Consider the following 15684-nt stretch of genomic DNA (forward strand, 5'->3'; position numbering starts at 1 on the left):
AAGCCTTGGACAGTGCGACGTTCTCCGCATCCGTCCACTTCCTCCATGCCGGGCTCTCGTCATCAGCCGGCTGCGACGACTCGCCGACCACCCTCTTGCTCTTCTTCTTCTTTGGCGCGCCCCGACCCAGCCCTACTCCCCCCGTTTGAACGGGAGTGTCCGCATCCCCTAGATCTATCCCCAACTCCTCTAAGGAGAAAGTATCACACCCACTGAACTGCGTCTCCGATGGGGTCGATGTGTGCGAAGAAGCAGTCAAAAAATCAAAACTGAGGCGATAGACGCTGTCCCCCCCGGCGTCCCCTGCATCCTCGGCTGCCACCCCGACATCATCTGCATCCCGGGTACCCCCTGCCCGCCCGGCATCGCCGGTCCGCCCTGCATCCCCTGCCATCCCGGGCATCATCTGCTGCCAAGGGTACATGTTGTAGTACCCGGCCATCGAACCCCATCCACTTCCCCCGGGTACCGTGGGAGTTTGAGACTTTCTCGTCATTGGAGTAGACTCGTTATTGTACTCCATTTCGTGTTGTTGCTCTTGTACAAAAATTAAGATAGAGAAAAACTCATTAAAACAAGTGGTGCGAATGAAAATGACATGCAAATCGCGCCGATCGGGAGCCTGCAATGGCGGCCAGCCGACCCGCGAGTGCATTGGCCAGCGCCCGCGAATCGGCGTGCGCTCGCCGTTTTTCTCGCCGATTTGGCGCTCGCCTACTGCAATGGTTCGGCGAGCGGACCGGCTAGCGCCGGGAATCGACTAGCCGATCCGCTCACCGCCATTGTGGATGCTCTTAGAGTTCAAAGTTCAAACTTAATTAATCTTTTCTTTTTCCAATTAATAGAACATGCATACATAAGTCAATTGAGCAAGTAACCTAGATTAAGTCGGTCAATTGAAAACACACATAAGTAGGTCAATTAACCAGATATTCTATAAAATTATACTCATGCTAATTTTTTAATAAATGGTTGATTTTCTCCCTTTATTTGGGATGTTTACCTAAAAATGACTCAAATTTAGATATTTATTAATGCAGTACCAATTTTTTCATTTTTAGATATAAAATGTCATGTAAAAAAATCAGTGATCAAAATATTAAAATGATGGCCGAAATTGTATGCTGCTTGAGTAATCATGTGTAACTGTGGATTCAATGTATTTGATTGAGTACCAACGGATTATAGCGCAGTTGGCAGCGCGGAGCTGTTGTGATCTTGAACTCACGAGTTCAAACCCCACCATCCGCTGGGAGACTTTCGGTCTTAATCTGCAAGCCCGATCGAGCAGGATTAATCCGATTCCGCCGAAGGCGGATTCAGACGCATGTGGTCAAACCAAAAAAAAATGTATTTGATTGAGTAAATTACAGGTGTCATATAGATATTATAATTTCGGGTGTCATCTTGATATTTCAATAGCTAAAACTTTTTATAGAACATTTTATTTACAACAATAGAACATTTTATTCACAACAAACAATCAAACCATGAGTATTAAATGATATAGTATTTACCTTAATAGTAAAATATTAACCATGATTACTAAAAGATAATCCATCTGTCTCACGTGACTTGAGTCACTTTTTTGCATTCGGTTTTAGTAAAATGATAATAAATAGTTAAAGCGAAAAAGAGTAATGAGAGAGAATAATATAAAGAAGACTTTTCTCACATTATTGCCTCTATTTACTTTTTCTTGGCTTTAATTACTTATTTCATTTTTCCAAAACGACTGCGAAAAAGAAATGACTCAAGTAACGTGATATAGATGGAGTATCTAAGAAATGGAGTACAGTTGATTTGAAATTTAAAGTACTCCATCTGTCCGCCATTACGAGTCTCGGTTTACCATTTCAGTCCATCCGCTATTAGGAGTTCCGATTCACTTTTATTATTAGGAGTCCCGATTACACTACCTTTTTTTATCCATTTTTTTTTCATACTTCTTAAAACTCGTGTCGAACTCAAATGAGATTTTTAATGACGGACAGAAGGAGTATAAATAAATGTATGTACCAAATGAAGTCATCCCATGAAATACTTTGTTTCTCACTTCGACGATAATTAACAAAATTAACCAGGATCCCAAACTCGGCCCAATATAAATAGGCCTAAACAACAAAGCCCACCAAACTACCCAAAACACCCTTTTCCAACAAAACCCTAATCTATAAAATCTGCGCCTCCCCCAACTTCGTCCCCTCAGCCTGAGTTCACCCCCACCCAAACCCTAGCCAAATCGCTTCCCCTCCGCCACAAAGATGCAGATCTTCGTCAAAACCCTAACGGGTAAGACGATCACCTTGGAGGTCGAATCCTCCGACACAATCGACAACGTCAAGGCCAAGATCCAGGACAAGGAGGGCATCCCCCCGGACCAGCAGCGCCTCATCTTCGCCGGAAAGCAGCTCGAGGACGGCCGCACCCTCGCCGACTACAACATCCAGAAGGAGTCCACCCTCCACCTGGTGCTCCGCCTCCGCGGTGGCGCGAAGAAGCGCAAGAAGAAGACCTACACCAAGCCGAAGAAGATCAAGCACAAGCATAAGAAGGTGAAGCTCGCCGTGCTCCAGTTCTACAAGGTGGATGACTCCGGCAAGGTGCAGAGGCTGAGGAAGGAGTGCCCCAACGCCGAGTGCGGCGCGGGAACTTTCATGGCGAATCACTTTGATAGGCACTACTGTGGTAAGTGTGGATTGACCTATGTCTACAATAAGGCCGGCGGTGATTGAGGTTCTTCTTTGCTAGTGCGATCTCAGTGAGAGGTTCGCTATATGTTGAATCGTCGTTTCTGAACGATTTTATTTCTATAATTTTGACAATTTAAATCTAGCTTTCTGGTATTTTGAATTATGGATTAAGTAATGTTATGTTTCTGAAAGTTCAAGTTTTTGAATTTGGTTTACTCTTGGTTGTGATTTCTCTTGGTTTTTGCGTGTCTGTTTTGGTTAGGTTTAGTAATAGATATGTTGAATTCAGCATATTTTGCCGATTCTTTTAGTGTTTACACTCTTCATCCACTTATACTAATACTGCTATAAATCTAGAAACTATATGATTTCGCCCTAAAATTTGTAACATACTCCTATGTTATATAGTCGAACGTGTTAAGTTTGATAAACTTTCTTACCATAGAGAGGTTCCCATGGTGTTAAAGTATATCATAACATTATTGGTAATCATATGTACTGTATTTGTGTAATTACCATTTGATGCAACTAGCCTGAATAGCCCATTGGAAGTAGATATTCAAGTCACGGCTGGAAAATGGGATATGGTTGATTAGGCAATCTCTTGTTGATTCAATGAATGATGTGGGGTTAATTTCTGTATTTCTCATTCTCAAAAGGATGGCCTGTGTGTAGCTAGATAATGTTGGATTGCTATGGTTATAGAATCAAAACCATAATGAAGGAGAGTCTTGAGTTATTAAGATTAACAATATTCTCTGAACTCCTAGCCCCTTCTCCCCCGTCTTTCCAAATCTCCCTCCTTATCTTTGCATAATCACTTGTTATCAGTCTCTGTTTGCAACTATTGTCCGTTGCAAGAATTTTGGCTGCCAAAATTTGGTCAAAGTTCAGCATATAAGGCGTGATCTGTGGGATTGTGTGAATCGAATTTATTGACATAATGCTATTTTATACGCTGGTTAGTGTTTAGAGCAGTCATACCTTATAAACACTGAGTTGCAAATGTCCTTATTACTATACATTTTATTAAACTCAATTGTTGCATGTCACGTGATATTTACTTATGTTAATTCAAAATTAAAATTTATTTATGTATGCATTTTTCTTTCTTTTTACTACATACTTTAACGACTACTCAACTGTTGAGTGTATGCAAACATTTTTCGCGCCAACTAAAACAAAATGTAAAGTTTCCACTATACTTCATCTCGCAATAATTCGAAGTTGTAGACGGCATGAAAGGTCGGTGTAATACCAACCAGGCAACCCTACATAAAAGTCATTTGATTGGATTGTCAATTTATCAATTTTTGTAATAATTCACTCTCCTACATTATGAATTACTGTGAGAATCAAAAATATTTTTTAAAAATGAATAAGCGCATATATCCTTATTTTCGATTTTCCTAAACTGAACTAATTAAAAAAAAAATCATCATGACCTAAATCCATTATTTTGTTCGTAAATCCATTAGTGTTTATATGGCACCATAAAATAGAATACCAGATGAAATACTACTACTACTACAGTACTACTCTATTATGAGTTATGACAGTCTGAGATACCAAAATGGCAGGTTTCAATAAAATATTCGTAATTAAACAACAAACTTTGGGTCGAGTCGAGGCGTTGACCATTACAGTTGATTGAATTAGAGCGAAATTCAAAATTCAACTCAACTCACATAACTCGCGTATTACCAGGAAAAGCAGCACATGCATGCAATATCTTAAAATTCCATTATATTAAAAAACTAAAAAGAAAACAAATATAGCGTGTCAAAATACCAAAATGGAAATATCCTATCCAAACTTCGATCAAAACGATGCCGAAGAGTAACTGTGGTTCACCACCGCAAATCCTCCGTCAACAGCCAGGTTCTGGCCGCTGACGTAGGCGGACTCATCCGAGGCCAGGAACAGCGCTGCCTCCGCGATGTGCCTGGCCTTGAGCACGATCCCCTTGAGGTTCGCCACCGCGCAACTATTCGCCTCGATATCCTCGGGCTCCGCCCCGTAGGCGGCACACACCATCGGCGTGGCGACCCCGAACGGCGAGATGCAGTTGACCCTGATCCCGTGCCTCCCGAGCTCCCCGCACGCCGACCTCGCCAGCCCCACCACCGCGCTCTTCGCGGCCGAGTACGCGTGGGGCCCGCTCCCTCCCACGCACGCCGCCACGCTGGCGGTGCAGATGATCGACCCCCTCACGCGCCGCGCCACCATCGACCGCGCAGCGTGCTTGATCGTGGCCGCCACGCCGCGCACGTTCGTCGCGAGGACGCCGTCCATCGCGGCGACGTCCAGGTCCAGGATGCTCGAGATCGGCCCGAGGGCCCCGGCGTTGCTGAAGAGGACGTCGAGGCCGCCGTACCGCTCCACGGCGTATGCCACGGCGGCGGCCACCTGCGCCTCGTCGCGGACGTCGCAGCGGCGGTAGCTCGCTCTGTCCGAGCTCATCGAGGCGATGAGCTCGGAGGCGAGCTCGTCCTGGATGTCGGCGACGACGACGGAGGCGCCGTGCTCGACGAAGAGGCGGGCGGCTTCGGCGCCGATGCCGCTGGCGGCGCCGGTGATGAGAGCGACCTTCCCCTCCAATCTGATGGAAATTTGGGGATTAGGTTATGCATGGATTGAAATATTTAGGAGAAATTGAAGCTAATTAATTACCTTTGCTTTGACATTGCGGAGGATGAGAGCGTTTACACGAGGGGGATTTGATTTGATTTGATTTTGCAGAAAATGAGCTTCTTGGATCTGCTGTTTTTGTGTTATAAAAAAGATGGATGAATGAATGAAATGATTATTAAAGTTGTGGCTTTTAGTAGTAGTAGGTTTCAGAGCTCGAGAAATCGGCGTGAAAAGAATTAATGCCAACTTTCAATGTGAAACAGTCGATTACTACTGCTTATGGCATTAGGCTTGTCACTTATATATAATCTCGTCGTTCATTGGTCGCAGCCAGCACATAAATAAAATACTCCTACATTCACATATTTTAATGGGAGTACACATGTTATTTTAACACTAAATACATTTCTTAATATAGAGCTAATAAAATCTTCATCTCACAATTCATTTGTTTTGAGTATATATTTCATCCCAAATATATTAATTTTCTTTTATATTTTTCATTTATTTGAGTATTTCATCCCAAACTATTTTAATTTTCTTTTATATCTTGTTACTTTGATAACAAAATCCCTAAAATATGGAGTGTATCATCTTGATAGTGTTAGAGATCCAAAGTTGTCTCTGGTTCATGTGATAACTATATTCGTACACTAACTTTAGCTATATTATAGTAGTAATTGGTCAATCAACTTATACTTTTAATGCTGATAGAAATAGTAGTATATCAGTGCGTAAGCTTGAAAATTGCTTGATGAAATGATTGATAAGATTTTACTTAAACGCATTTTTCAAATAAAAATTGAATCTTTATATGTGTATCGGATTTTGTGATGTTAATGTTATTTTTTAAATCGGACTACGAAATGGCCAATGAAAATAATTACATGTTACATTTATGAATTTGAACCCAATAGTCACAACTTTTTACATCAATAAGCATAAACTTGAGCAAACTTGGTTTATTTTCAATGATAAGTTAACCAATTTAAACATCAATTAGCAATATTGGGGCGGCCCATCGAGTCACCAAAATTGATACTCATTTTTTGTTTAATTTATCTTCTTCTACCTTTCCTTGTTTCTATTTCCCCCCAAATTTAGCAGCAGCAGGGGCAAATCTCTGTTCTCATCTCTGAGATTTATTTGTTACGATTGATTTATTGATAAATAAATGGTATTCCTGCTCGCCGCCGGGAGAGGCGCTGCTTTTGTTGCAGGCCGCCGATTGCACACTTGTTTATGCACAGTGAGTTCTCTTCAGCTAAAATAATTGTTGATGTTGCTTGTATTGTCCTTTTCAATTTCAGCTTTAGGATTGCAAATGTTTCAACTAAGCCACTTGCATCGATAATAATTGACTGTTCTATGATGAATAGTTTGTACTGACGATTATGCTGGTTTTTGTTTGGAATTAGCAGAAGAAGAAAATCAAATTAATAAAATAAATTAGTGGTTTTATAAACACGATTTGTAGTTGTAAGCATTGGCTTTAGAAGTAAGTTTTATGCTAGCAATGGAATTAGCAGAAAAAGGGGAAAGTAAAGTGATGGTTTATTGGCTAATTGTAATTGTGATTACTTATATTAGAGTATTACTTTTCTTCTTCTTCTTCTTTACACTGAAAATTGGGCTTGTGTTTTTATAATGTCAATGCTTAGTAATTTTCCAGCTATAAGACCAAGTGTTAAAACTGTATTGTGTTGTGGCTTGCTAAATACTAAGAATGTAGGATACTTTCAAAGAATGTAAAGCAGAATGTTTTGTCGTGTGCATCATCGAACTAAATGGAAAGAGAAGTAAATCGAATATTTTTCATTGCTCCTTCAGTCCGACATTTGAAATGATCACTATTTATACTAACATTTGTACAAAGTAGACAACATTGATCCTACTAGAAATGTAGAAACTTGATTCCAGATACCTCAACACAAACGTTAAATGTTTACTAATTCAGTACCATTTGGGCATTTCTGCCCCCTTCCTAAACTACTATCATCTAAACAGAGTAGACACCTTTGATCCTACTAGAAACGTGGAAACTTGATTCGAGATTCTGGTTATGTTGCTGTCTTCAATAGTTATCATGTTAGAGATTTTATTGGTGCCACAATCTCTGTATCACCAACAGTTTTCACCTTTACTTTCGCCTTGATTTTGGCTGTCTTCTATAGCTATTTTGTTGCGGACTGTTTTTGGTGCCTGTTCTCTTTATCCCAACAGAGTTGATGGTTGGCCCCCTTTCCGCATAGATAGTAGATAATAAATAAAGGCCACTTTTTTGGATCGAAGGAGGTCCTAGTGAAGGCCATTGTGCGGAATCCTTCTCTACTGACCTATGACTTCCACAACAAAGTGAAACCCGTCATTGCCATGTATGAGTCGTTGGGCCTTAGTAAAAATGACTTGATAACTGTGCTTCTCTCTCGCCCCACTTTGATCCCACGCACTAACCTGAACGAAGAGAAGATAGATTACATCCGGAGAACTGGAGTCTCAGAGCATTCAAAAATGTACAAACACGTGGTTTCCATAGTTGCCATATCACGCATGGAGACCATCCATGAGAAGATGATGAATATGGAGAAATAGGGGCTTTCGGAGGATGACTATCTTGGCCTCATCGGATGCTCTCCGCTCGTGCTGACGCTCTCTGTTGATAAAGTCCAGAGGAACATGACATATATTCTAGGTACAATGAAACTACCAGCCAGCGTGGTAGTTCATAACCCGTTCTTGATCTTCTTCAACCTGGAGAGGGTCTTGAAACCGCGTTTCCAGATAGCATGTAAAATCGAGGATATGGGACTTGCTCCCCAGATCAAGGGACCTTTGTTGTTGAGAGCGATGAGGATGTCGGATAAGAGATTCACCAAGGCATTTATATCTTGTCACCCCGAGAGCGTGGCAAAGGAGCTGCTCACAGCATATAAAGACGCGAAATGCGTGAAAAGGTTAGCAGAGTCCTCGAAGAAGAACTTGCATACAGGATTCCCTTTCTGAATGGTAAAAAAGAGAGATGTACTATATCTTTAGAACAGCCGTGGATGGTATTTCTCTCTCTTAAATCGTTTGTTATTCTTTTTTCCCCGTTGAATCAGTTAGAATAGTTATGTTTACGTTATGTAGTTTTATGTATAACATTTTTCTGTAATTTTAAATATGTGGTGCTAATAGTCTTAGATTGAGATTAGAAATGCAGTTTCATGTGTATATTTTTTAAGTAAAGGATAAGTATTAAGAATAAATGCATTTTTGGGCTTCGAACTATTACTGCTAAATTCTGAGGATTAGAATATCCCTCTGTGATTTTTTGAGTGTTTCAGATTTTTAATTATGTTGCGGTATTTAAGACTCCAAAAGTTTATTTTATTTTTATAGTAGCTTTTATTGGATATTAAACAAGCTTGTATAACTTGTAGATTGTGTTACAAATAAGTAGAAGCGTATTTAGGGAAGACAAAATTCAAGATGTACACCTTTTATTTTGAGCTGTCTCGAGTAAAATGTACAGAAGTTGTGTTTAGGTGATGAGAAACTCATTCAAACCAACCCAATTTTCCCTGCTTCTGTGATATCCATGAAAATTGAATATCCACACTTGCCGCCACACACCACATGTCCAAATATCCATAAAATAACATACTAGTACTGCTAGGGATGTCAATCGGGCCAACCCGTTCGGGTTCGGGCCAACCCGTTCGGGTTGTCGGGCCATTCGGGTACGGGCAATTCGGGTTATGATTTTTTCGGGTTATAAAAGTTCGACCCTAACCCTAACCCTTTGGGTTTCGGGCTAACCCACTGGGTTATTCGGGCCAATGAGTATTTTTAATTCTTTTAATATTTTCAAAAAAATAATACTTATTTTAAATTTTCTTTAATTATATACATATTTTTAATTAATCATTCAACAATGAAATACGTATTTTTAATTTTCTTTAATATTTTACAAAAAGATTAAGTTATTTAAATTTAAATAACTTATTCATTACATAATTATTTACAAAATATCTATCAATACTATGTTTATGTTTATGTATTTAAAACATAAATCAACACTTTATTTCAAAATTCAAACATAAATCAATTCGTAGAAAATTAAATAAAATTTTCATAACGTTAGAGGTGCATTGTAGATGTAACAAAAATATTTTGAATTGTTAAAGAGTGAATTATCAAGATGCTAGCTAATTGGAGTAACTCTAAGTTTTCTTGAATTATGATTGGTCAAATTTAATTTGTTCCAGCTGTAAATAAGTCAAATAATAAGTTATCTTTGTTTTAAGAATCATCAAAGTACGCATAATTCAATGACGAAGCGGCGTCAAAACACTTTGCACTATTATATTGGAAATATACTAAAAAAAAACTTTTATATACGAGTATTTATGAATCCATGAACCACATCGTGATTTTTTTAGTGATCTTATATAGTCGGTTGACATATTTGGATTTTGCATGGTTTTAGAGGGTTGTCTTGGATGATTTTGATTATATTTCTATATTTTGGTATGTTTACATCTTTGTTGAGAAATGATAGAAAATGGATTAGAAAATGTACACAAAATATGTGGATGTGCAGAAGCCTTGTTTGAGTCAATGTTTCTCGCGATTTTGAAGTCTGATAAACCTCTAATACATATCATTCTCTTCGTCTTCGAAAGAGCTTCGCGTGGATATATTGCACGCCTCAATCGGAGCTTTGTAGAGAAAGTTATGACCGTTACAAAAACTGCTCGCTATGCAGAAGCCTTCAACCAGACGGGCCGACCCGTAACCCGAACGGGTCAGCCCGCCTAACCCGACAACCCGAATGGGTCAGCCCGAATGGCCCGATTTTAAATTCGGGCTGTGAAATTACAACCCTAACCCTGTATTTTTATCGGGTTATTCGGGCCGGCCCGCGGGTTCGGGTTACATTGACATCCCTAAGTACTGCAAAGGATTTATATTTTCTCTAAAAATAATAATTTATGTGGCGGACGTATTTGTTATGACCATAATTTTGGTACAACGCTATATTTTGAGTTTTGACTCATTTATACTCCACTTATTTGTTACTGCTCCTTCCGTCCCACAATGATTGTCTCATAAAATTTGTCTCATTTCACTTTTTATTATTTTTGGTAGTGGACCATATATTCCACTAACTCATTCATACTCACATTTTATTATAAAACTAATATATAAAAAATAGTACCCACATCCACTAACTTTTTCAACTCACTTTACATTACATTTCTTAAAACTCGTGTCGAGTCAAGGTGAGATAATCTTTGTGGGACGGAGGGAGTATGACTTATGAGTATCATAGTTATTGTAGAACACTACTCCATTTTTTATGGCACATTTTTAAAATTACTGCATGAAATAATTACACTAAATATAGACTGTGAAATTTAAGTTGATTGCGCTTGAATAAATCGCCCTAATCAAATTCAAACTAGTTAAATGAGTCATATTCTTAGCGTGAGTTCTGGGTTCCAGTTTTATTATTGTACGTACAACACATATAAAACTATCGAATTAAACATAAAAAAATGAAACTTATCTAGATTCAAAACTAATAGTAGTTTTTTTTCAGTAAATTATACTACTACTATAGAACAGATTTAATAATTTTAAACCGTAGTATAAATTAGTACTGATTGAACTTATAATTCAACAGTTTTATACCGAAATGGCAAAGAGGGATTTAACGGCTATAAAAAGAAAGATTCATTTATTGTTATTTTAGTTTATAATTGGAATAACAGTATGTGATTGGATGCATTTTTCATTTTTGTTAGAGCATCCGCAATGGGGCGGACGATAGGCCGCCCGATGTCTAGGGCGCGCCATCGTTCGCGCCCTATAGATTGTCCGCGGACGATATGCGGACAATAGGGCATCATCCGTGCCATCGTCCGCCCACTGTGGGCGACGCGTACGATGGCGCGGACGATGCAACGCGTTTTTTTTTAAATTCTGAAAAATTTATTTATATAAATACCCCTTACCCCTCCTTCATTTGTAACATTTCCATTCACTTTTCCACACTCAAATTACACTATAAAATGGATTCCGGTGAATACCCAAGTCCGATGTTTGGGGGTGGTGCACGTTGGCTGGGTACAGACCCTGATGAATATCGGTCATTCGACTCCAACACGAAGTACGATCCCGAATTCAGTACGGATTCGTACGGTCTATCTGACATGGAGCCGTCTCCAACTTGCCCCGCCGCCCCTTCCCGCCGCGCCGCTGCTACGCCCTCCGTCGCCGCCACCAGAAAGAAGCGGAACCGGCACCAGGCGTACAAGGTGCAACCTCCGGAAACGAATGAAGAGTACGCCCCCGGGAGGACGAACTACCAACCGGATGAAACCCTCGTCTTGGCGAGGTGTTGGGTGGATATTTCGGAGGACCCTGTATTCGCAAACAACCAAAAGCAGGTTGCGTACTGGGAGCGCATCGTCGAGCGCTACAATGAGGCGAAGCCGCCGAGCTCGTACAAGCGGGCATAGGGAGCAGCTCCGCAAGCACTGGGATCAGGTGAAGAAGCAAGTCAACCCGTTCTCGGCGGAATACGAGAAGTGCTCTAGGGAGCAGGGAAGCGGCGAGAGCTTGAGCGATGTGCGCGATAGAACGCTGTTGTCGTACCAGTCAATGTACGACGACTTCAAGCATTTCAACATTTGGACGCTCTTGAAGGACAAGCAGAAGTTCCAGGGCGGGATTCTGCCATCGCCTGTGCCAAAGAGGACGAGGACCACCGAAGTCGGTGCTTACACAAGCAGCGAAAGTGGCGCTTATCCAGTGGACTTCAACCGGACGATGTACGGGGAGGAGGAGAGTTCCGGCACACCGGTGTTTTCTCGACGTCCCATTGGCGTCAAGGCTGCGAAGAACAAGGGGAAGGCGAAGGCGACATCCTCCTCGCAAGCCGCAGCCGCCCCCCGACCCCGACGGCACTTGCCTACGCATAGTTCGCAGCGGCAGCCAACCGGAGGGCGTTGTTGGACACGCACAACGCCCTCATGCAATGTCAGGACCCAGCCAAAGCCAAATACCTCCAAGGGATGATCGATGAGCTGGGCCGCAAGTTGGGACTTTTATAGAGTAGTCAACTTTTTTTTTAATCAATGTAGGATTTGCCGTTTTTAATTAATCGTGGAATTTTGTAATTATTTTGCATTGACATATTTGAAAACATTTAAATTAATTAACAAAACAATAGTGAAATCTATAGGGCGGCTTATAGGGCACCCCAATGCAGGTGGAAGAGTAGGAGGATAAAATGCTGACGTGGCGGTGCCTAGAGCTGGCTTGAGGGCGTCCCTTAGGGCGATATACTGCTAATGCTCTTAAGAGCATCTCCAATGGCGGACGTCCGGTCGGACGTCCGCGACGGGCGACCGGGACGTCCGCCATTGTGGCGTCGAAGGTCGGATACGGACGTCCCGTGAAGACGTCGGGTGTCCTCGGACGTGCGGGCGACGGGCGGGCGGACGTCCGCCATTGTGGAGTGGGTCGGACGTCCGGTAATTAATTTTTTTTTAAAACTCTATATATACGGCTCGTTGAACTTCATTTCATTCGCACCACTTGTGTTAACAAGTTTTTCTCTTCTTTTACTACAAATTTCATTTCTATGTATTTTTCTTTTTTGAATGACTATGTATTTTATTTTTTTTCTAACTATGTTTTTTTTTATGTTTTATGACTATGTATTTTTGCCCGTATTTTGCTTTCCCGTATTCCGTGTCAAAATTATAATTCCGTTTTTACGTAATTACATTATTGTGATTTTTTTTATTGCCGAAAGTTCTAGTGGGAAGGGCAATGGGAAGGGCGGATTGTGCAGGGGATATCCTAGTGACGTGGCAGTGGGATGAGAAGTCCTAGTGACGTGGCAGAAGGTGTTTTTGGGATATCCGAGTGGGACATCCGCCCACTGGAGATGCTCGAAGAATCCAAAGTGATTCCGTGTAATCCTAATACGGGTTGACCCGCTTGCATATTCGGAGCGACCCGACGAGAAAAACGAAGCTGAAACTAGTCTCAGAAGTCGGAACACGTTGAAAAACAATCGGCTATTTGTGAACAATCCCAAAAGGCAGATTGATCGCCGGCGCTTTCTATCATCCCCAATGTTGACGGCTTCAGCAACCGCGGTGGTGGCACTCATCAACCACCACGCCACATCCGGCGCGGAGAAACTGAAGCCGTGCTCTCTATCCTCCCATCATAATCCATTCGCCAAAAAATCGCTGCATATCAGCAGATTTTACGCCCCTTCAAACAGGACTTTTCACAAACAGCTTACCGGCGTCAAATTCCGGAGACTTTACTCCCCCGTCATGGAGTGGCAGGATTGCACGTAATAGATTTCCCCCTTTCTTCTTACTGTTTATGCTTTTCGTCAAAGTAATATATCTTAGTTTGATGCTATGTGATTGAGTGGAATTGCATAATTTGGTGATGTGTGATTTCGTATTGCAGGGTAAAGAAGGAGTTAGATGTCCCGATTTCGGTTGCTTATAAGTGTTACTCTGATCGTGAAGCCATTCCTGAGTGGATGCCGTTCATTTCATCTGTGAAGGTATGAGATTACTTCTTCTTTAATTCATACTATGAGATATTCTATGTTTTTTTTTTTGGATGCAATGAGAATATTGGGAGTGATGAAGATAAGGTTTGGAATTTGACTGTTATTCTCACCAATTGAACTTGAGCTGGTTAAATTGATTCAAAGGTGGTTGATTATGAGTGTTTGTTAGATTTTGGAGGATAAACCTGACCTATCAAGATGGGCACTCAAGTATAAAGCATTTGGGCGTGATATAGAGTTTTCTTGGCTAGCTCGAAATATGCAGGTACTGATGCCAAAAGGATAAAAGTATGACTAATTCCAGTGCTTCTTCCATCATCTTCAATGCTTTCTTGGTTGATTTGCCGAATTGGTTCTTTCTTGCAGCCTATACCAAACCAGAAAATCCACTGGAGATCTCTCGAGGGTCTTCCTAATAGGTACTGGAAAACTGGCGTATCTTGCCTAGTAGTATTCAGATTTTCACAGAGGATATGTTTTACATTTGAGTTCTATCTTGCTCACATTCCCATATATTCTGTTTCTGTCTTGAGGCTTTCGATATGAATCATTCAGGATTTCTTGAGATTTGCCATTTTTCTCAAGCTTAATAAGGGGAAGATGTTTTTTTTGTTAAAGCACTATCATATGCATGAAATCTCTTTGAGATCAGTTGTTTACTTCAATTATTTTACGAACATCTAGTTACACGTCAGGTGCACTTTGCATTCCGTGTGTAGTCTTTGTGCTCGTCTACATTTACAAAATGGCTGCCCTACAACAGTCGATTGGGGGGAGGGGGGTGTTTGGTTTAGTGGATATGATGGATGACAGGATTAGCAGATGATTAGAGTGTGGCTGCATTATCCATCACGAGCCAAGTCATGTAAACGAAAATATTGATCAAGTCTAATTATTTTATCAATCATGCCTTATCTCTTAAATCGAGCACCAAGTGCTTCAATGAATCTTCATCTTCAAACCTAGTAACTTGGAAAGGCTATTTTCTATCCAGCTATGCTTCACACTACGTTTTGTTTGCTTATTTGCAGGGGAGCTGTAAGATTCTTCCCTAAAAGCGCTGGTTCTTGTTTGGTAGAAGTATGTCTTCTTGAAAAATCATCCACTTATTTTCATATTCTATGTTTGTATATATGTTTTTGCAATTCCCAATTATATTTCTCTCTTAGCTTTGTACTGCAATTGATGATACCTTGCTAATTGCTACTAATCTAATACTTACAAACCTATACGATGAGTAGGTTTATAAGGCAGTTCATTACACACATCAACAATGTTTGTTACATCAATTAGTTTTATTTCAAGAAAGAATAGGATTAAGAGGGTTTTTCTACCATTTTTAGAAGCTTGAACATCTGTATATGTTGTCACAATAATCTTTCTACTAATCTTTCTTGTACTGCAGCTTACTGTTTCGTATGAAGTTCCACCACTGTTGACTCCGGTGGCATCTGTAAGTATCAAAAAAATCATTTTCCAGTTTGAAGCATTTGTTGTAGCCTGCAAGGAGGTCTACTTATGTCATTGTGCTGTGCTGTTTAGGCGCTCCAACCTTTTCTCGAAAGCTTGCTTGGTCGTGGCTTGGACCGGTTCGCGCAGTTTGCTAAAACTTATTCCACTGAATCAACAGCATAGGTACTGAACAATTGTTTGTGCAGATGAGAAGCTAAATGAGATACTTGTGTACTTGTAAAGATCAATTCTTGTTGGCAATAGAGTTTTCAATTGTTTCTAAACTGGTTTTCATATGTTGCCTGTATA

General features: G+C 40.7%; 3 protein-coding genes and 1 pseudogene across 3 annotated transcripts; 3 read left to right on the top strand and 1 right to left on the bottom strand.

Annotated features, from left to right (window-relative positions):
• The first annotated feature begins 2192 nt into the window (after window positions 1–2192).
• Window positions 2193–2908, top strand: LOC121753198 (ubiquitin-40S ribosomal protein S27a). Its single transcript, XM_042148403.1, has one exon. It carries the CDS (start codon window positions 2265–2267, stop codon window positions 2733–2735), a length of 471 nt encoding a protein of 156 aa, XP_042004337.1. The 5' UTR covers window positions 2193–2264; the 3' UTR covers window positions 2736–2908.
• Window positions 2909–4413: 1505 nt separating this feature from the next.
• Window positions 4414–5507, bottom strand: LOC121751420 (short-chain dehydrogenase reductase 3b-like). Its single transcript, XM_042146157.1, has 2 exons — window positions 5367–5507; window positions 4414–5295 (listed from the first exon to the last, which is right to left on the bottom strand). The coding sequence occupies exons 1-2, from the start codon at window positions 5378–5380 to the stop codon at window positions 4515–4517; spliced, it is 795 nt and encodes a 264-aa protein (XP_042002091.1). The 5' UTR covers window positions 5381–5507; the 3' UTR covers window positions 4414–4514.
• Window positions 5508–6843: 1336 nt separating this feature from the next.
• On the top strand, window positions 6844–8597 carry LOC121751855 (annotated as a pseudogene).
• Window positions 8598–13353: 4756 nt separating this feature from the next.
• Window positions 13354–15659, top strand: LOC121752445. The gene is made up of 7 exons (XM_042147521.1): window positions 13354–13692; window positions 13815–13914; window positions 14093–14188; window positions 14290–14342; window positions 14955–15003; window positions 15329–15376; window positions 15466–15659. Exons 1-7 carry the CDS (start codon window positions 13463–13465, stop codon window positions 15556–15558), a joined length of 669 nt encoding a protein of 222 aa, XP_042003455.1. The 5' UTR covers window positions 13354–13462; the 3' UTR covers window positions 15559–15659.
• Window positions 15660–15684: the final 25 nt, after the last annotated feature.

The sequence above is a fragment of the Salvia splendens genome, chromosome 10 (assembly GCF_004379255.2).
Source record: "Salvia splendens isolate huo1 chromosome 10, SspV2, whole genome shotgun sequence".
Classification (NCBI taxonomy): Eukaryota; Viridiplantae; Streptophyta; class Magnoliopsida; order Lamiales; family Lamiaceae; genus Salvia; species Salvia splendens.

Coding starts and splice junctions, on each gene's coding strand:
- LOC121753198 (XM_042148403.1), top strand. CDS start 2,265: ATGCAGATCTTCGTCAAAACCCTAACGGGTAAGACGATCACCTTGGAG.
- LOC121752445 (XM_042147521.1), top strand. CDS start 13,463: ATGTTGACGGCTTCAGCAACCGCGGTGGTGGCACTCATCAACCACCAC. Junction 14,189..14,289: donor GGCTAGCTCGAAATATGCAG/GTACTGATGCCA, acceptor TCTTTCTTGCAG/CCTATACCAAACCAGAAAAT. Junction 14,343..14,954: donor CTCGAGGGTCTTCCTAATAG/GTACTGGAAAAC, acceptor GCTTATTTGCAG/GGGAGCTGTAAGATTCTTCC.